Source organism: Falco naumanni, chromosome 3 (genome assembly GCF_017639655.2).
Source record: "Falco naumanni isolate bFalNau1 chromosome 3, bFalNau1.pat, whole genome shotgun sequence".
Lineage (NCBI taxonomy): Eukaryota > Metazoa > Chordata > Aves > Falconiformes > Falconidae > Falco > Falco naumanni.
In genome coordinates this window covers 18683337-18702434 of record NC_054056.1, presented here as the reverse complement: position 1 = coordinate 18702434, position 19098 = coordinate 18683337, and the positions used below count along the sequence as shown (strand labels likewise).

The window sequence follows — 19098 nt, the reverse complement described above, 5'->3', positions numbered from 1 at the left end:
CTTGGAGAAAAATAGCTGGGACCAGAAGAATTTGCTTTTAAGTTACCTTTATTTAAAAGAAAAAGAGGCATTGTTTTTTATACCAAGGGGCCAAAGTCCTTTTCTAATTTCTAAGTTCTAATGCAACTGCTGGTGCCAAACCCAACCAACGATAAAGGTAGAAATGGAGGGAGAGGGAGACCTGCTACTGGGATAAAACGTCTCACTAAAGCTTGTGTATGAAGGAGGTCTCCAAGAACCAGGCTGGCAGAAAAGCCAGAGAGTTGCTCAAGAAACTGCAGAGAAAGATCACCTTTTCACATGAACTGAAACAAACCAACTGCCCCCAACTTCCCAGGTGGATTTCTCAGATGCAGCAGGAAATGCAGCTGGTGCCATCTCTTCTGCGGGGAGGCAGGGAGCGAGCTGAGCTTGAGTGACCCAACACACATGCTAGCAAGCAGAATTTTGCATCAAGTAAAAAAGAGGGGGGAAACAAGCAAGCAAGCAGAGCTGGAATTGTCCTTATGCACACTAACGCTAAATACACACAAAATGCAACACAAGAATACCAACGTAATTATTCCCAGCAGAGAAGATCCACTAGGTAGAAGAACAGCCAGCTGCTATTCACCTTTTAAATATAAGCAACATGACACGAAAAACAGTAGCACTTAAACATTCATTGGTTGAACCACGTATCATAGAAGTTTCTTTAAGAAGTTTCTTTAACTTGAGTCAGAATTCAAATGGTCTAAAGAAACTGTCTGGTTTTAATTTAAAGTAAGTCTATCCAATATACTGCCTTTGGCATGAATTCTTTCTTTTTAAAACAAATTGAAAGTATTTTCAGGTGCAGAATGCAACATCTTTGGAAGAAGAAACAACATGGTTTGAAGCCGTCTGAAGGAAAGCTACAGCGCAGACCTCCCGTCCCGCAAGGGTGGCACCGTACACCCATTGCTCAGTTCAGAAATTTCTAAGGCACATCAGCTGTATCTGGAGCAGGGAGCCACGTGATTATCTGCTGCCGCCTTTGCTCTGCATCGGTTTTCATGCACAACAGATTTCAACAATGTACTTGAGGGAAAACACCTTGTCAGATCCAGCAATCCAAGAGAGGCAAGGCTGCCGGAGCTCTGGATCCCCAGTCCAGCAAGCAGTGAGGCTGAAAATGGATTCCCGGTATGTATATGTGTGTATACATGGCTGGCCGTGCAGAGCACCCACAGGAACCGGTGGCCTTGTCCCCCTGCCCACCTGGCTGGGCAGGATGCAGGTCTGTTAGTGGAAACACGTATGTACAGGCTGAATCCCCCCAGCAGCCGGGCTCAGACTGCCCAGTAGCTGCCCCAGAACTCCAGTCTCCCCAGCTGCTGGTACCCGGGGCTGCAGCTGCTGGCACCTGAACCCACAGTCACTGGAGTCACCAGCAGCACGGGCACACAGCCTGTGACCCACAGTCCCACGCCCCCCTCCTCACCCTGCCCTCCCCCACCGCGGGGCCTCCTGCCCGTGCAGGCAGGCACCCCCAGAACAGACCCCCTAGCACGGGAGATACACCAAGGCGTGACAAGTTAGTGGGGCTGCGCAGGGCGCAGCCAGAGCCACGCTATTTACACTCTGCTCACCCCTTTTATCTGCTACCCCAGATTACCCAAACACCCCTTTCTCTGCCCTTTTTCCTCCCCTATACACCCCCAAGTCCCGCATCCTCCTCAGACTGAAAGGCGTATTTCTAACCCCTTCTCCCCTCATTTAAAACCCTACGCAACTATTTAATATTATATAAAATTAAAAATGATCATCAACTTATGTGCCCAATTCTCTAACAGCTTCCACAAACTTTCTGCTACTGGCAGAACTGAACTCCTTTCAGTTTCATAATTGAGCCACTCAAAAATACATCTCTAGGATGTTGAACCTTCACCTCCACGTACCTACTTCAACACCGATAAACAGCACGGCTCGGCACAGGACTCTACCAGCACAGCTTGCTCTGGCTTTTTTATCTTCAAAAGAGACGTAACGATCTCAGGTACCATGACAACTCAGACTGGGGATTTAAACCTTGTTCTCAAGAAACGCTCAGGAAGGCTCGAGGCCGGGCGTTTCCCAGGGACTACTGGACACTTTACTTGCAGTCAAATTAATAAAGGAAATGCCATGCCTACATTTTTTTCCAGCCTGGAAGACTTGGGAACAACTCCAGCCACTGCAAGCCAGAATTACGAGATTCAAAGCCACAGCAGTCCATCACGTAAGGGGATTTGCAGTGCAAGATTTTAGTAACTTCAACAAAACAAGGAACGCTTATACAAATTCCAAGACAATTCTCTGTGCAGTGCAAGCAAACCAACGTACCTTCCAGATGTCCCAGCTGATGACAGTCTGCAGACACAGCCCAAGGCGCTGTTGTTCGCCGGGAGCCCTGCTGCAGTATCTCACGCAGGCACCCCCCCTAACCGCTACGCTGCGGCACATACCACTGCAAAACGCACCTATGCGCTTCCCCGCTGCTCACACCAGTTAAACATCACAGCCTGATAAAGAACAGGGTAAGAGCACCGAATAAAAACGTGGGAATTTTTCATTTCTTAATTCTACCAGGACCACCCTTACACTACGTTATAATTACCTGGTACGTTACTGTACATCAGTTACTCATTTCACAAAAATTGGTAAAAGGAAAAATGCAATACTTATTACTGCATAAAAGTGGTTTATACACTTTAGTTATGCTGCACCTACAGAAAATATTCATTACTTCAGTGCAGTGGGGATTAAAAAGAATCTATTTCAATAGCCCCACATTTCAAAAAACATTTACATCAGGCAAAACCAACCAGCTGCAAGTCTGCTACTCTTTATGCTACACTTTTAAGCCAAACTTAGCATGTAAGACCTGAACTCGGCACCTCCTCTAAAATGAGCTTTAGACATCCTCACATCTACATTACTTGTGGTAACATGGATTTTCAGTTGTGAGGTTCAGTCGCTCAAAGCATGAGACACAGGCTGTTTAAAAAGATTACGCTTGGCAGACAGCAACATTGCTACGCTGTTTCCAGGCCATACATTTTCTCTGCTGGGAGATGTACCAGAGGGACTCAAGGTTTTCCTGAACTGTGGCTGCCTGCAGTGGCTGGAGAGGTCTGCTGTTGTAACACCACCTCCTGTGAAAAAGTTTAAAGAGGAACGCAGCATCCTAACGTAACTTTTGGCTTCCCATTTCAGAGAAAGAGTTTGCGGGAAGAAGTGTTTTTCGGTAATTCTGTCTGGTCATTTCTGAGCCAAAATTAATGGATGCACATGAAAGTTACAGAAGGCCAAGATGTGGTATTTTTTGTGGCGTCTACATCGTGATTTCTCTTCAGAAATATAACACCAGCCTAAAATCAAGTTTTGCACAAAAACAAAATCAGCTTGTGTCAGAGCAGATAACTTGCTGTTTGTTCTGTGATGCCCTGAGGATAGCTAAGTAGTCTGAAATCCTCAGCAGCTCTGCTACTTCTATGTAAATGGAGAGAAGGAACACTTTATCATTAGTTATTTTGTCCAAGAGGTCAGAGACACCAGCAAAGTACTTCTTAAAACATTATTGCAGGACACAAAGAAGATCATGATCGTGTACTTTATCATTATCCTTATAGCATACGCGAGATGGACCGCCTCAGCATTCGTGAACTCCTTCATTGTTTTTATACCAGCAGAAATCCCTTGTGGAGGAAAGGAATTCACGGCAAACCCACATTTTGCCCAGTAAGACCATCACACCCAAACCCATACCTATCTGCAATGTCTTCCTCTGAAAGACAACTCATGCATTTTGAAAAAAGTTATTTATTTTCACTGCTTTAATCTCTCTACTGTAGTGTTAGCACTTAACATAAGCATCCACTCTTCTACTGTCCTATTTACAATCCATTGAAATGTATACTCTACAAATACAATTTATATTTTCAGAAATGTAAGGGAAATGCACAATTTTTTAAGGTTTAAAAAAAAGTGACATCCATCTGTACAGGATCCTCAAGTCATCCAAAAAGTAAAATTTACAAGGCAGTATCCACACAGCTATGTAAGGGCAGGTGCTACAGTGACAAAGCAGCAAACTTGCTAATACAATAAAATACAGAAAATTAAAGTGTTTTGGGGCACCAGATAATACATTTAGTACCGCTGAAGTTGTAGGTTTTGTTATACCCATATTTCTAGAAACATGTAACTGCAAACCTGGAGAATGTTCTGAAAAATATTAAACATTATATACACGAGGTAAATGTACCTTGGTCTTTTCAGAGGTAATCTGAGTTTAAAGCAACTGATATGAAGGGGGTTTTTGTGGGGTTTTTTTGTTGTTTTTAAAACACAAAATGATTAACATCCTGCAGTCATTTCAATGGCACAAAATAAACAAGGAACTAACTAAAAAGTGAATTTCATGGCAATCACACTCAGAACCATTACTGAAAAAATAAAATCGCCTCTTATTTGACACCTTCATGTCGATCCCAATGTCTTTACCTATATACAAAGTCCTTCTTAGGATTACAAGTGGAACCACCGGAGGGTGACAGTGTGTCATACTTCGAAAGTCAGCTTGAGAAACGTCCCAGAATTCCAGCTTCTAAAGTTGGAAGGTCCCTGAAGAATTCCAGCATTCCAAAAAAGTTTCAGGCTTTTCAGCATCAGACCATTTCCAATGCTCCTTATTCTCCATGTCCATATCCACCTGGTCACAAGTCTGTAAACCAAACTGAGGCTTCAATGCTACTAAAATGACAAACTGATTAAATCCACAAAACTTAAGTGAGTGTATAACGTATGTAATATTTACAATAAACATTTGCATCAGTATTCATCAGAAACTGTTTTGGTATATACTTGAAATGATACAAAATTAATATTTTGAATGCTAAAATATTTTGGTCCCCCTGGATTTCCAAGAGCAGATCTGGTGATATTACAATCTTAATTTAAAAAATACTTATGTGTACCTGTGTCCATATATATAAGATATGATCTAACACAGGTAACATTTAAAGTTACATAATATATACAGACACAGCCTTTGTAAAAGGTGTTCGGTTTATATAATGGAAAAGAAGAACAAAGCTTGAAGTTGTGGTGTCAGAACTGAGGATACACACAGCTGTATTCAGAATCTGCATTCCAACATGAATAATAAGGCTGTCCCAAAACAAAGTTCCTGATGTCACATGCTGCATCAAGCATCCTTCCTGTGCTTTTTTTTTGCAAAGAATTACAGCAATGTAAGAATAGTTTCTAGCAATTCAGGAGAATGAAGACTAGTAGGTGGTTGAGATGAGACAGGTGTAACAAACCACTGTACAGCGGACTGAACAATCTACATGCCATGATGCTGTTCGGCTGCCACAGATTCTCTTTTAAATGCAACAGAACTGCTCCTGATATTTTGAGAAACTAAATGTTATGGTGATATGGCTTTGTATGTACTAAAAAAAAGCCACTAATGAAATAATTTGATAAATTACATCGGAAGGTCTCTCGCGTTACCAACAAGCTTACTGTAAAGATCTGTAGCATGCCTGTAGCCTGATGACTCTAAAGTATGAACTATACTTTGTATCTATGGTAAAGATCCAGTTATGCCTATGAAGAACCTCATAATTTAATGAAGTTAACAAATTGTTTAAATAGGAAGCCTTTGAAATTAGTATGGAGACATAGTAAGTTCTACTTTGATCATGACCTGTTTTCTTTAAATATTTGTCTAGATACATAGGCAAGCCTCTCCAACAAGGTCAAGTAGATAAGACTTGGGAGCTTAGCTCTGTTCAATCTTTTTTTTTTTTTTTTTTACAACAGTCATAACTGAAAGACAGTGGTGCAGAGCTGTCCATCTGCACAAAGGCATGGTTTATTTAAAATACCTACATGAAGTCATTTTTGATCCGGCTTTGATTAGTAAGAGGCCTGAAGCATATAAGCTTGACTGGTCAGATAATGCCGAACAAATTTAAGTGTGACAGCATTGCATATGTTTAAACTTAATTGTTTTCTAAGAACTTCTCTTATTTTTAACTCTTCTCCTGGATGCCATCTTCCAGTATGAGTAAACTCATCCATAAAGGTGGTTGATAAAGCATTTAATTATTTGCAGTTCAACCTCTGAAGGTCTGTAACTCCCGCATCATTTAAACCCATCTCCAAAAGCAAGTACTAAGAATCTGAAAGTACACAAGAGTCTTCAAAACGCTAAGGCTTGTCTTGGCTAAGCCTTATGTCACCTATACAGCCTCTTCTTACTAGGACCCATCCATCTCACTGCTTTAACAACCCATCTCACAGACCACGGAGCACAGTCTTGGCTATGCTTCTGCTAGCAACAGCCCTGCCACTGCTACCAGCTTTGTGAACAAGTCTCAGCGGACTGTATGCTGAAGAACAAGAAGGAACCAGAGTCAAGGTTGCCATGTGTGTTGAACAACAGGATGGGTACTGATGTGTTCTGGAGAGTAGGAGATTAGGCGACATATTAATTCCAGGCACATGTACATATGGAAATACGACTGCGTGTTTTGGGCATTAATGAAACCAAAGGTCAACCAGACTCTTTCCAAAACTGCAACTAAAAAATGTCCTGGTAACAGCAGCTTCTTAGAGAATTTTCCACATTAAATCTCCCAGCCCCCTCCAGAAGTTGTACATTTGGGCAGGAAGCAATTCAACTTCTAACCAAGTTTGCAAAAACCTTGTGACATCCTTAAAATCTCAGGCAAATCTTGACTAAAGCCATGCATATTTTAGTGTGTTCTTACGACAACACAAGCCACCTTAAGCTTTGTTCTTCCAACTATGAAGAGGATTGCTGGAATCCTCTGGTATTTGTATCCAAAGACCTGCAGCTCACCACTTTCTGTGTATGAGGCACACACAAAATATATGCACATAAGATTCATAAGCAGCTTTGAACTTTCTAGTACAAAAGCCCGAGTAACTTCTCCTTAATTACAGGTGCACTTCATCCTCATTTAATTGCAAATATTGTTCTGAGCCTTACGACTCTGCAGAACTGCACAGAAAAATACACCTTTCATATTTGATTTAATAGAGAAAAATCTCCCTTAAGAACATCTTACTCTTCTTGCTACTTTTCTGAAGTAAGATAGGTACTTCAAGCATTTTAGAAGTACCACTTGATAAAAAAATTTATACGTAATTATGACTCATGACTTGACAATTACAAAATATGACAGTGAATTAACTAGCTTACCCTATTTAGAACTCCTACAGTGGTTTTAAGAGTCAGATTTTGGTAAAATTAAAGGTATTCTGCAAATTACGTACTCACCGAAATTAGCGTGAATTAGATCTTAGCTAGGCAAAGGAACAGTTGATTTTTAACTTTTATATTTGAAACCAAGAGTACCATAGGCTTTGTACGTTCCTACTGTTTTGCATTAAAAGACTCAAAAGCGGCACTTACTGGTATAATACAATCTATCTTGAAGGCAATGTAATGTTCTGTAAAAGTGGAAAACCAGTAATCATGTATAAAGTATAGTTGCATAAATTATGTTCCAGCAACTGAATGAGGTCAATTTTTAAATCAAGGTTAAGAGTCCAAAAAAATATTCTATTATAACAGCTAGCAAAGTGTATTCCCACAGTACATTCACAATCTGAATCAAAGAACCATGACAGTGGTTCAGAAAAGTCAATGTACCAGCCAGGAATAAAAGTTGCTTAGAGCCACCAATGCACTCTAGAACAATATAGTGAACCAGTTCCATTTAAAAAGTGACCTCCTATTTTTAGCACAGTTAACTAGAAGTTAAGACCAGCTATCAACTTTCCAAATAAAAAAAATTATAGGTTAACAAAAATAAAACTAGACTACACAAGGTTCTGTAAGTAACCTGGGAAAGAGGTTCATAGTGCACAGAAAAGACCCAACATAACTGTTTAGCACATCCACAAAAATCCTAGTGACGTTCCTATGAAGTACTAAAAGGCAGCAATATCCTTCTGTTCCCCCAACGAGGTAGAACAATTAACCTTCTTAACACGCCACTCTGGTGCAGATATGGATTTTTACAGTGTTCTTCGGTAGCAAATCCAGGATTACATCTTTATCCCCTCCTGTTGACTAAGTTGCGATAATGTTTTCTTAATGCGCAAAGCTGTTAGTCTAGCAGCTCCGTTGGCGTACCAGCATTCCCGCATAATTTTTGCCATTACTCGTAATGCCTGCAAAAGAAAGACAAGTAATCATACGTTTCAACGTGGCCCATATAACCTCTGTTCTGCCTTAGCCTCTTTACGCGTTTCTGAAGTCTATTACTAGTACTACAACTGCATGGAAGAATGTGTTGTATAAAACCCATTCAATTTTTTATTTACAGAAAAATAAAATTATTTAAAATACTGCAGAGCAGAATTAGTATTCTTCAGTACAATTTCATCCCGCACAAAGGTATTTTAATGAAAAATGAGTAGCTTGTCTGCACCCGTTTTCTGAATTTTCACATTAGACAAAAATACACTCTTCCTACCGCACCTCCAGTTAAGGAGTTAGTTCAGCATACAGCCATTCAGAAGTTTACCAGCTGTCTTCCTCAAATTGAAGCTTTGTAATGACTGAAAATTTTTGGAGTCTTTTTAAACTTCAAACAGCTATTCTTCAAAATCTGTGAATGCTTCTACACTTGTTAACAATGCAAATAAAAACTGAAGAAGAAATAAAGTAATGTATCTACCTACCAAGATTTTACATGCCAAGCTGTACTACACTGAGCTGCTAAGTAAGTTTGCAGGATTGGAATAGCAGCACTTAAAAAAACTCTACAGTCTGTCGGTGCGTATCATCACCTTTCTCTCCTACCCAACGTCTCATCATGGGCCTTCACCCATGCATCCGTTTTATATATGCCACAACCCGGTTCCCTCCTCCACTTAAGTACACCATATCCTACCAATCTCTTACTCCTACTGTATCCTACCGCAGCTATTCTAAGCTCCTAATGAGACAGCATTCTAGTTCTCCTCCTAGCTGGGCTCCTAGAGCAAGCAATATGAACAAAGCTGGCTGGAAAGGCAAGAATGTGCTCACTACTGCCCACGCGGTGGTGACTACCAGCATGGTGAACTCACCCAGAACCAGGTAAGCACTTCCACAGAGGTATCGTCAGGAGTAGTCGCTACATGCAACTTCAGCTCAAGTCTTTGGCTTAGTAGAGCCTCAGCTTCCTAATAACTACATTCATCTTTTCAATAAGTGTATACGGTACAGATTCCAAGACACATAAAATACTAAGGCCACCACAGTTTTGGACGAAAATTCCTAGAGACATTTATACTCCAGCCACTCGTTAGGACATTCTTTTACTACGCAATGACAAGGCAAAGACCCTTGAGTAAGTTTCAAGAGAGCATTCACAAGAGACAGCACAGCACTGTTGAAGATACCATTATGTGTCCCAACAAGCAGTACTGCTTTGCTGGCAGCGTACCGAGCTGAAACTAGCAAGTCCACTTCTTGAAAGAGATAACCAGCCCAGTTACAAACCAGCTGGCACAGACCTGATCAGCTCGTGTATCTTTGGCACTCCTGTTGTGGGTTAACCCCAGCATGTAGCTAAGCCCCACACAGCCACTCACTCACATTCCACAGCCAGATGGGGGAGAGAATCAGGAGGGTAAAACTGAGAAAACTTGTGGGTTGAGATGAAGACAGTTTAACAGGCAAGGGGGAAACCCAAGCCAAAACAAAGAAACGCAAGTGATACAAAAACAATTGCTTACCATCATTCAGCTGATGCCCATCCCATCCCTGAGCAACAGCAACCCCTGGAAAACTCCCTCGCTTCCAGTTTTATTACCGAGCGAGTTTGCATGGCATGGAATACCCCTCTGATTAGTCTGGGTCAGCTGTCCCAGCTGTGTCCCCTCTCAGCCTCCTGTCTGCCCCTCGCCTACTCAGCAGTACTGGGGGCAGGAAAGCTGTGACGCTGTGTAAGCGCAGTTCAGCAACAGCTGGAACACCAGCGTGCAACTGGACTGTTTTGGTCACCAATCCACAACACAGCACCGCACAGGCTACCATGCAGAAAATTAACTCAGGCCCAGCCAGACCCCGTACAACCCGCAGCTGCACAACTTGCAATAATACTTCCTGCATAACGTAAATCAGACTAGCTTTAGTTTGCATTAGCATCACTTCTGCTTCACAGCAAAGGATCCTAAAATACTCCACGCAGCATTAGCTATTATTTTTTGCAAAATTACATTAAATATTACTGTATAACCAAGGATAATTGACATTCAATAAAGCCACAATGAAATTAAGTTCTTCTAGAAGCATCCCTTCCCCCTTCAACAATAAGTACAATTTTTAAGCCGTTGAAATCAATAAAAGCTCTAGTGCCCATTAGAGCAGCTTTAGCAAGGTTAGTTAATACCTCACAGCTCTGCCATCTGTTTGGAATATTGGGCCTTAACTTCTGCTCACATACAACTTTCCTCATTTCTTCAACAGAAGGATCTGAAGGAACAAGGTCATAGTATGGCAACTGGTAATCTTCATGGATTCCTGTAACGAGTTGAAAATAGCTTCATTTTAGCTAACACTGAATTACATATAAGCAACAGTAAAAAGCAAAGAATAAGTACCCTACTGTTTTCTTTTTTCATTTTTAAAAATTACAATAACCAACAAAGAAATTAAAAAAAAATTTCTCAGCCACACCTCAGGAGCATTTACATTACCCTTAAAGAATTTTTTAATTTTGAAATATATGTATTTGGAAAAGATGGAAGCTATATCAAGTCTTTTGTATGCTAAAGACACATTTCTTAGAAACTTATGATTTATAATACCATGCTTTATTTTAAATAAGGTATGGATGTTATCCGAGCACATTATAGCCAGCCTTTACTTGTTGTGTTTGCCCCTTGCTCTCAAGAATATTTAACTTCATTTTCTCCCCTCTATGCAAAGGTTTGATATTTCCTATTTTCTCCATCAGGTATGGTTCATCAATGCACAAAGAGGTCAAATAAACCAGTCATCATTTACTGGATTAACAGAGTCTGAGACATACTGGCTATTACCTTGCACTGTTTTTAGAGAAAACTCTTTACTCAAACTTAGTGAGGCTCTGTAAGCTATTTATAATTCCTTAGTATGTCCAGTTTTTTAAAGATTGCCACATACCACCGATTGAACATCGCCGAGCTATTTCCCAAAACACTAATCCCATTGCATAGATGTCTGCTCGTTTGAATGACTCAAAATGTTTCATATTTATGGAATCATCTAGAACTTCAGGTGCCATGTACCTATTTGCAATAAAAAAAAAAGAATAAAGTTTTAATTTCTTAAGCACTTACTGCAAGGAAAGTTTAGTGCTACTGATCAGCTCAAACTCAAATTTAAATATTTATGTGGAAAAGGAGACAAAGGAGAATCTGCTTCACTAATGTTATCCAACCAAAGACCTCTCAGTGCAACACCAATAATAAGTAAACTGAGGAACAAGCAAAGGAATAGGGAGAATACCTAAAACATGGAACGATAAACAAATAGAACCATAAACCTGATCCACATGGGATAACAGAGACAATGACAAAGACCAAAAATCTTCTATTGGGAAACTCTAGGCATAGCTTTAGAGGGTGCCACTCTGGACACCGTAACTGCTAATAAGTGGGAAATTAGGAACTCCAGAACTGTGGATATTCAAGGGAGGCCTGTGGGACTATGCGATGCTTATCAAGGAATGTTTAGGAGAAGGGTAACTGTGAGGGGCAAACGTGGGGCAACAGATAGAAAAGGGTATCAGAGGGGCCAGTTGCATAAACAGTTGCCAGTCACTATGCTTGTCTGCCCAAGCCCCACACCCGCAGCATATCCCATCTTCTTACTAAATCCTATCTCTGCAATCCCACCCTCAACTCCATGTGCATGTCTGCTCTAAGGACTATGTGCCAGCAACTGGAGGCAGGTGTAAGTGAATTCTGGGCTAGCAAGTGGAATCAGGCAAGGCATTAAGTTGTTCTTAGGCCTGGGGTGCCAGCAACTGAGGAGAAGGAGGGTCTCAGTATCAGCAGTTGGAAAGGGAACTGTGGATCTTAACTGCTCCTAAGACCTATAGACACATGCTTCTATCTGGTGCTACTGGGGTGGGGGGCAGCACGCATAAGTTCTGGGCCAGAAGCTACAGTCAGACAGTGGGTGAAGGCACCCCTGGTGCCAGCAGCTGAAGCAAATGAGGGTCTCTGCTTCAGCCACTGAAGTGAGACCATGGGTCACAGGCTTCACAGCCACATGCTTACAGGTACCAGCTACAGGGAAGCACTGGGTTGAGAGAAGTCATATAAGTGCCTCTCAGCACCAGCAACTGGAGTGGGCATCACAGGTCATAAGGTCTATGTGCCTAAATGCCAGCTGCTGGGACATGCTAGAAGGTTCTTGTTTTCCCCAAAGCTGGTATGCGTGGCAGGTGTGCATCAGTGTAATTCCCCAGCAAAGTCAAGCTGGTCTAGCCAGCAAAGAGGGATGTTTGACAGGGGAAGGGCCTGTGGTGGTATTCAAGGGAATCCATGCACGCAGGTATACATGAATGCATATGTATGTGTGCTACTGTGCACTAACCCATCCCAGCCGAGAAGTAGGAGACTTGTGGAGCACGGAAGATGCGCCAATGTACTGACAGTTAAGGGATGCGTAGACATGCTTATTAGGCTACAGAAGGGAATGGGTGTTTTTATGTATGAAGTTCAGTCCTGATCAGCTCAAGGAAGGAGACTTGCCTGTCCATACCTGTAAGTTATACAAGTTCTGACAGTATTTTATGTGAGTGTTGAAGATGGCACATTGTGTACAGCAATTCCTGTGATCAGCCCTGTCAGCATTGCATGCGCCGGTGTATGCCCAGCCTCACTACTGGTTGAATCCCAAGTAAATCTCAGAGCCCCTGCCTTTGGACACACCAGGCTGGGCTTGAGCCTAGCAGGAGGAATCCCCAGCTCCTAGAATCTGCCAAGATAGAGCAGCTTCTTGCAACATCCTCTAGCAAGGCTAGAGAAGGAACAGACATGAAGGGCTGGTGAAAAAAAAAGCAGCACTTAAGGATTCCTTGGGAACAAAGGCTCCCTACCACTGCAGTAACCAATTCTTCATCATACAATCTGTAAGTCCCGTCATAAAACAATCAGGATTTATTATTAAAATAAACCATGCCAATTTGGGTTACACATTAAAGTAAACTTTTCTTGTGAGCACAGTTCTTTATTGACATTTGCTGCACCTGAGAAATCTGTGAAAGACCTTCAACTGAGAAACAAGGACTGAGAAGTGGTCACAGCCTCCAAGTGATTGTTACCTTGTTTAGCGACTAGGCCTAACGTGGGATCATCAAGCAAAGTGTCAATGTGTGAGTTACAACAGCAGCATCCCTGCTGGCTGCTCGAAAGAACCAATGGTATTTGCTACATCATTTGTAGTATTGCCCTCTCAATTTGGTATAGCTCTGCCAGCTAAATCCAATAGGTAATGTTTAGCAGAGTTCCGAGTTTCTCCACATCACTGCCCTGTCAATCTCAGGCTGACATACTGCTGAAGCAGGCAAACTGACACCAGGGCTTTGGAGAGCACAGTTGGCTGGTAAAGCAGTAACACACAAATTATTGGAGTGGAATACAGTCTCGGGCAATAGCTCAGCCTCTGGAACAGCCACAGAAGCCTATGAACAGTTTCATTTCATCAACATACTACTAGGATTTTCTCTTCCTAGCACCAGGGATGGGAGGCATGATACAAGACATGCTACTTGAAAAAAGTTTCAGGATTGTCAGACCTTTCAAAACTCTCACAGCACTACTCTGTCTTATGGAGGTGACATACATACAAGGATGCAAGGGCTATCAACAAAAGAGCAATAATGCAGCTAGCAGTCCTGAACTTCAACAAGAGTTGCTGACATGGGAGTTCTCCTAAGCACTGTGCAGGCATATAAATTCTCCACAAGTAATAAGCACAGCACAAGCAGAGGACAACTGTCTGAAGAGGAACATAAGGTTTACTTTGACAGTATTCATTGAACAGAAGCGGAGTCCGAAATTTACATATCACAGTCTTTGATATCGATAAGGTTCAAATTATTCTGGGCCATCTCCTATCAAAAGCTTTTTAAATAAAGGATGCAAGATTGTGGTAGTGTTTTAATGCCATCCAAGGATTTTGCATTATTGGATAATCTTATGCTACTTCATGTACTTGGCAGTATGGTGATCAGCTTTAGGTGTAGAAGAAAGAATATTTTATCTATCTTAAGATCATATGAGGATGAGAAGAGTGATGGAGCTGGAGAAACACCAAACCGAAACCCCCAACCACTGCAAGACTATCAGGCAGAATCACACAAGCAGTAAAGGAGACTGTCCTCAGGATGATTTACAGAAACTGAGACAAGGATTTTAACAGGAAAGACCATAAGAGACCTGAACGTGGTAATGGAGCTGAGCTGAATTCATAACCTCAAAAGATCCACCCCCTGCAATGTGACTTCCACTGAATTTATTGGCAAATTGTCCTCTTACCATGATCTTCCATCAATGCATTTAGATGGGCTTTGGCTTCCATAACACAGAATGGTGACTAACTGCTCAAAAAGTCTGAGAGATTATTGCTGGAACAAGAGAGGCGAAAGGCAAGTAGGTCATCTAATGTAATTAGCAGATTAGCCACTTCACGGCTATCAGACAAAAGGGAGAGAAACATGTAAAGTGACAAGGAGATGCATATCGGAAATGCACTCCTCAACAGGAACAGTATTTTAGGTTCTAGAAAGAACTACTCTACATAGATTAACTTTGACCTTCTGAACAAGGCCTGCAGCTCAGCACCCTCCAAGAATGAGAGGATAAATCTACAAAGAAGTTTATAAATTATATTGAGCCTTGCCTTGTCAAATTTTGGGTGCCCACTGACCTCTTCCCCCCCACCCCTTTTAGTCCAAAAGCTCTGTATTAGTTACCTAAATTTCCTGTACAACTTATAGGGAGCTTGGTGTCAAACAGGACCTATATACAACATGTTGCATGTGACATCTCCCTTCACCAAGCCAGTTCTCTACAAGCATAGCTAGAATTCTACTCACATTGGGTTTAAGAGTTTAACAAACTGCAGAAAAGACCCATGTCAAGGTGGAATTCACAGCCAAATTTTTTTTAAACACAGCCTATTTCAACTACCAAAAGTAAGAGCTGGGCCACGTGTAAAAAAAGAAAAAAAAAAAAAAAGGAGAACAAGAGAATGAGTTGGATTTTTTGTTGTTGGTATTTTTACCTGCCTCAGGGAGCGACAGAGATTCTATTTCCTCCTCAGTTTAAAGCTCACATTCCCTGCTTTATGCTGCAGACTGAGCTGTGAAAGCACACAGCTCATACCCTCTGGTAAAGCTAAGCCTCTGAACAGGAAAGAAATAAAGATTCATTCAGAGAGAAGAATCATCAGTCCAACTCACCACCTAGATCACTCACCCAAGAGCGAGTCTTGCTTGCTCCCTAGAACATATGTTTTTGCAACAGACAATCATGAGAAAAATATAAACTTGGTCAAGTCTCCCTGAACTAGCACACAGAGCTTCCATGTGCAGAAGAGGTGCCAGGAGTGGCAATCAATGGGAGTTAAAATTGCCATTGAATAGGTAAGATCTGAACTTTATTATGACAAATTAATCAGAGGTGTGGAGTTACTGACCTAAGAATGTACAAGAGGGAGGAAGAGGGTACCAAGCGTTTTATGAGAATGAACAAGTTTTCAGAGAGGTAGAGGCGACTGTCTTTAAAGTGAGAAACAGACTTAGTCCTGCTGCTGCCCACTGCAGCAAGCAAGAGCTACTATAGTTTTACCCTTGCAAAGAAGCACAAGGCAGATGAACAATTTAACAGTGCCTATGCAAAGAGAGATCTTAAGTGGGATCTATAGACACAGCTGAAAGGATACTTTCTCCCAAGAACAGACTAAAGAAAGTTAACAGATTTGCGTATCTTCTTTCTTTGCGTGTAAGTAGAGTAGAAAACACTAAATCATGTGGTACATGCCCTGCACACTACTAAGTTTGCAACTACAAATTCTAAAGTAGTCTGCTGCTTTACTACCAATGATTACTGGAGACTTTAAGAAGGCATAATGACCAGTACTTTGTAATCTAGTAGTAGTTCAGAAAATAAAAATCTCATCTGACCATTTGTATGGTATTTTTAAAGTTGGCAAAGGACTAGCACAGCAGAGCTTTAGAACAACATAATTTCAGCAATATAACTACCATTAAAATAAGCTTTGAAAAGACACAGCTAAAGGGGCATCCTAGCTCATTGTAAAACCCCAATCACCTCCTCCCCCCCCCCCCCCAGTATCACTCACCGAAGAGATATATATAAAAATACTTATGTATAGACTGGTGACTTGGCAATACCACAGAATTTTCTCAATACTGCTAGGGCATATTCTGAAGTTAAACATGTACAGTGCTGAACTACTGGACTTGCAAACATTTCTGACAGGCATACAAATTTACAGTTTGACATACCACTGAGCCTACAGGTATCAAAAGGACAGGATGTTGCCTGCATCACACAACTCTGTTGCTATGGTTCACTGTTAGTGCTGCTATCTCTGTATGCTGTATAGCTGCACAGATTGCTAAAGGAAGTGAATCTTTTCTTCAGAACAGCTTCCAGTTATTACTGACTGAAGGTTCAGCAATGACAAGTTACAGCCAGTAAGTTTAACTGCACTTCTATCAGAGTTAAACAGCTCTGAACTTTTGAGGACAAGAAACCCTGTATTTCCAAATTCAGAAGTAGGCCTTTAAAAGAGTGAGTATACTGACTCATCCATTGATAATTCTATTTATGCATTAGATGACATAGATAACTGCTGTTTTAAGTTCTCCTATTTCCCTCAAAAATAGGATCCCATGAAAGCCCACATCCAAGACACTGCATCTTGTACAAAGCCTATGTGACGGAACATACTGAAAAAGAATCTACCTTCTTTCTTTCACTGTCAATACCCTGCCTTATACTCCAGACTGGGCTGCAACCAACATCTCCATGCAATGCAAGGCAAAAAGAATAAAGGTACAGCAGTGAAGTCTCTAAAATAGTCACTAATGAAATTTCCTAATTGTTTTAATATATACTTACGCCTTAAAAGATTTTGGAAGTTTTCAGTATTTTACAAAGGCTAGTAATAGATGCTAAGGTTCAATATGCTTTTTAAGCAGCTAACTAATTTACCAGCTGACGAGGAAATGCCTAGGAACCCTTAATTTCCCTGCTGCTTGTGTTTATACCCACAAAGATCTTCTACGTGGCATGAGAAAAAACAAAGCATTTTATAATAAAAAGTTGCCTGACACATGACATCAATGATTTTTACCTTTTTGTTCCCACTCTGTGGTTTGGGGCAATATCAATTGTGTCTGTAGCTGAATCATGCCTAACTGCCAATCCTAGGTCTGCAATGCAGCACGTTCCATTCTTTTTTACCAATATATTTTTTGATTTCAAGTCTCTGTGGGCTATTGCTGGTTTGCCTGTAAGAAAAAAAAAAAACACCAGAAATAACACATCTTTAAAAAGGTAATTGCTATTATTCTAAGCCTGGTGCAGATTTTGTTTGAAGTTACAGAATTCCTTTCAGTTCTGCTGTGTTACATGCATCAAGGTAACTCCTAAAATCATTCACTGTGGACTGGCTGACTATACAGAAAATTGGCTTAAATGTCTACTGTATTAGTCCACACTACTGCTCCTTTCCTCTTCCTGCAAGTATTTACTGCATACACATACTACCTGCCACAAAAAAGTTTCCAGCATCTCTGGAAATAGACCTATAGTGCTGTCTCAAATCAAAGTTAAGATGATACTACAGGCACCATTACTTACTGCCTTTTAATAGGTCTTTTTTTGGGAAGGATTATTACATCACAAAACCCGAATTTACCATAAGTATAAAACCTTCCAAATGGAGAAGTTCTATTCATTCTGAAATTATCAGAAGTCCCAGGCAGACATTTTTCAATTCACTCAACTACACAAGGGATTACCTTGGGTAGTTAAGCTGCCTTCATGTAAGTAGCTGTCTGCAAAGCAACTACACCCTGAGAAGTTTGAATATTCTAATTAAGTGGAATTATAGTAGAAAGAGCTATATATATGTAATTTAAAAAAAAAATCCAGTATTATCCCCATGACAGGCTGGATAGTTGCAAGATTACCTTGTGTGCCAACAATTTCCATGTGAAGATGAGCAAGACCACTGGCAGTGGACAAAGCTAGCTTTATCATTCCTTCCACTGTTACTGTATACCTGTTCAGGTAATCAAAGAGTGATCCATGCTCATGATAGTCTGACACCAACCACAGCTGAGTCCACGTACCATTGTCTGCAAAAAAACACTGGCATGAATACTACATACACACACAAAAGACAAGCAAACCATACATGCCACTTTTATGCAATGCTTATGAAGCACAAATTATGTTTTACAGATAACCTCAGCCAATTAGACTCTTAAATTTTTACTTCCATTCCTGTAATTTAAACGTCTCTGTAAAGACTGGGACTACCATGCAAGACCTTCTGAATAGCTTAGTGAGTTCTCTTTTATTTAAACTAAAAGCCAAACCATTGAAAGCTGATGTCACTACGACTGAGGTGAACTATTCAGGGTATTAGCCAGGCCCTGCCTTCCCCTAATTTTTCTGCTTTGGGCATGGGAGGTAACACTATGACAACAGTGCTGAACGCATGATGCAAAACAAGTACCGCCACTATCAGTCTAGCATGATACTGTCCAGACTACCCATTAAAAAAAAAACAAACCAAACAACAACAAACATCTTTCAAGGTTTGCCCCAAAACTCCTTCAGTCTTCCCATAACCTGTTTGGCCTCTGCCTGGGACAGTTTCTACAGTTAACAGCAGCTGATGTGGATTTTTCCTCCTGGAGTGGCTTACAGGGAGAAATTGGACACATTCAAAAATGAAGTCAAACCCCACCTCTGCTGACCTCTAAGTTGCTGGTCAAAAATCAAAGTTTCCAGAAGGTACAAGGG

At 41.0% G+C, this 19098-nt stretch overlaps 1 protein-coding gene across 1 annotated transcript in view; it reads right to left on the bottom strand.

Moving 5' to 3' along the window:
- Window positions 1-3806: 3806 nt before the first annotated feature.
- The window catches only part of TGFBR1 (transforming growth factor beta receptor 1), a 36626-nt gene continuing 21334 nt past the window's right edge, over window positions 3807-19098 (bottom strand). Inside the window, exons 5-9 of the mRNA XM_040586028.1 lie at window positions 18258-18425; window positions 17417-17573; window positions 11183-11307; window positions 10428-10558; window positions 3807-8217 (exon numbers count right to left, since the gene is read on the bottom strand). Of these exons, the coding sequence (XP_040441962.1) occupies window positions 8092-8217; window positions 10428-10558; window positions 11183-11307; window positions 17417-17573; window positions 18258-18425 (707 nt within the window). The 3' untranslated portion in view covers window positions 3807-8091. The remainder of the gene's footprint in view (window positions 8218-10427; window positions 10559-11182; window positions 11308-17416; window positions 17574-18257; window positions 18426-19098) is intronic.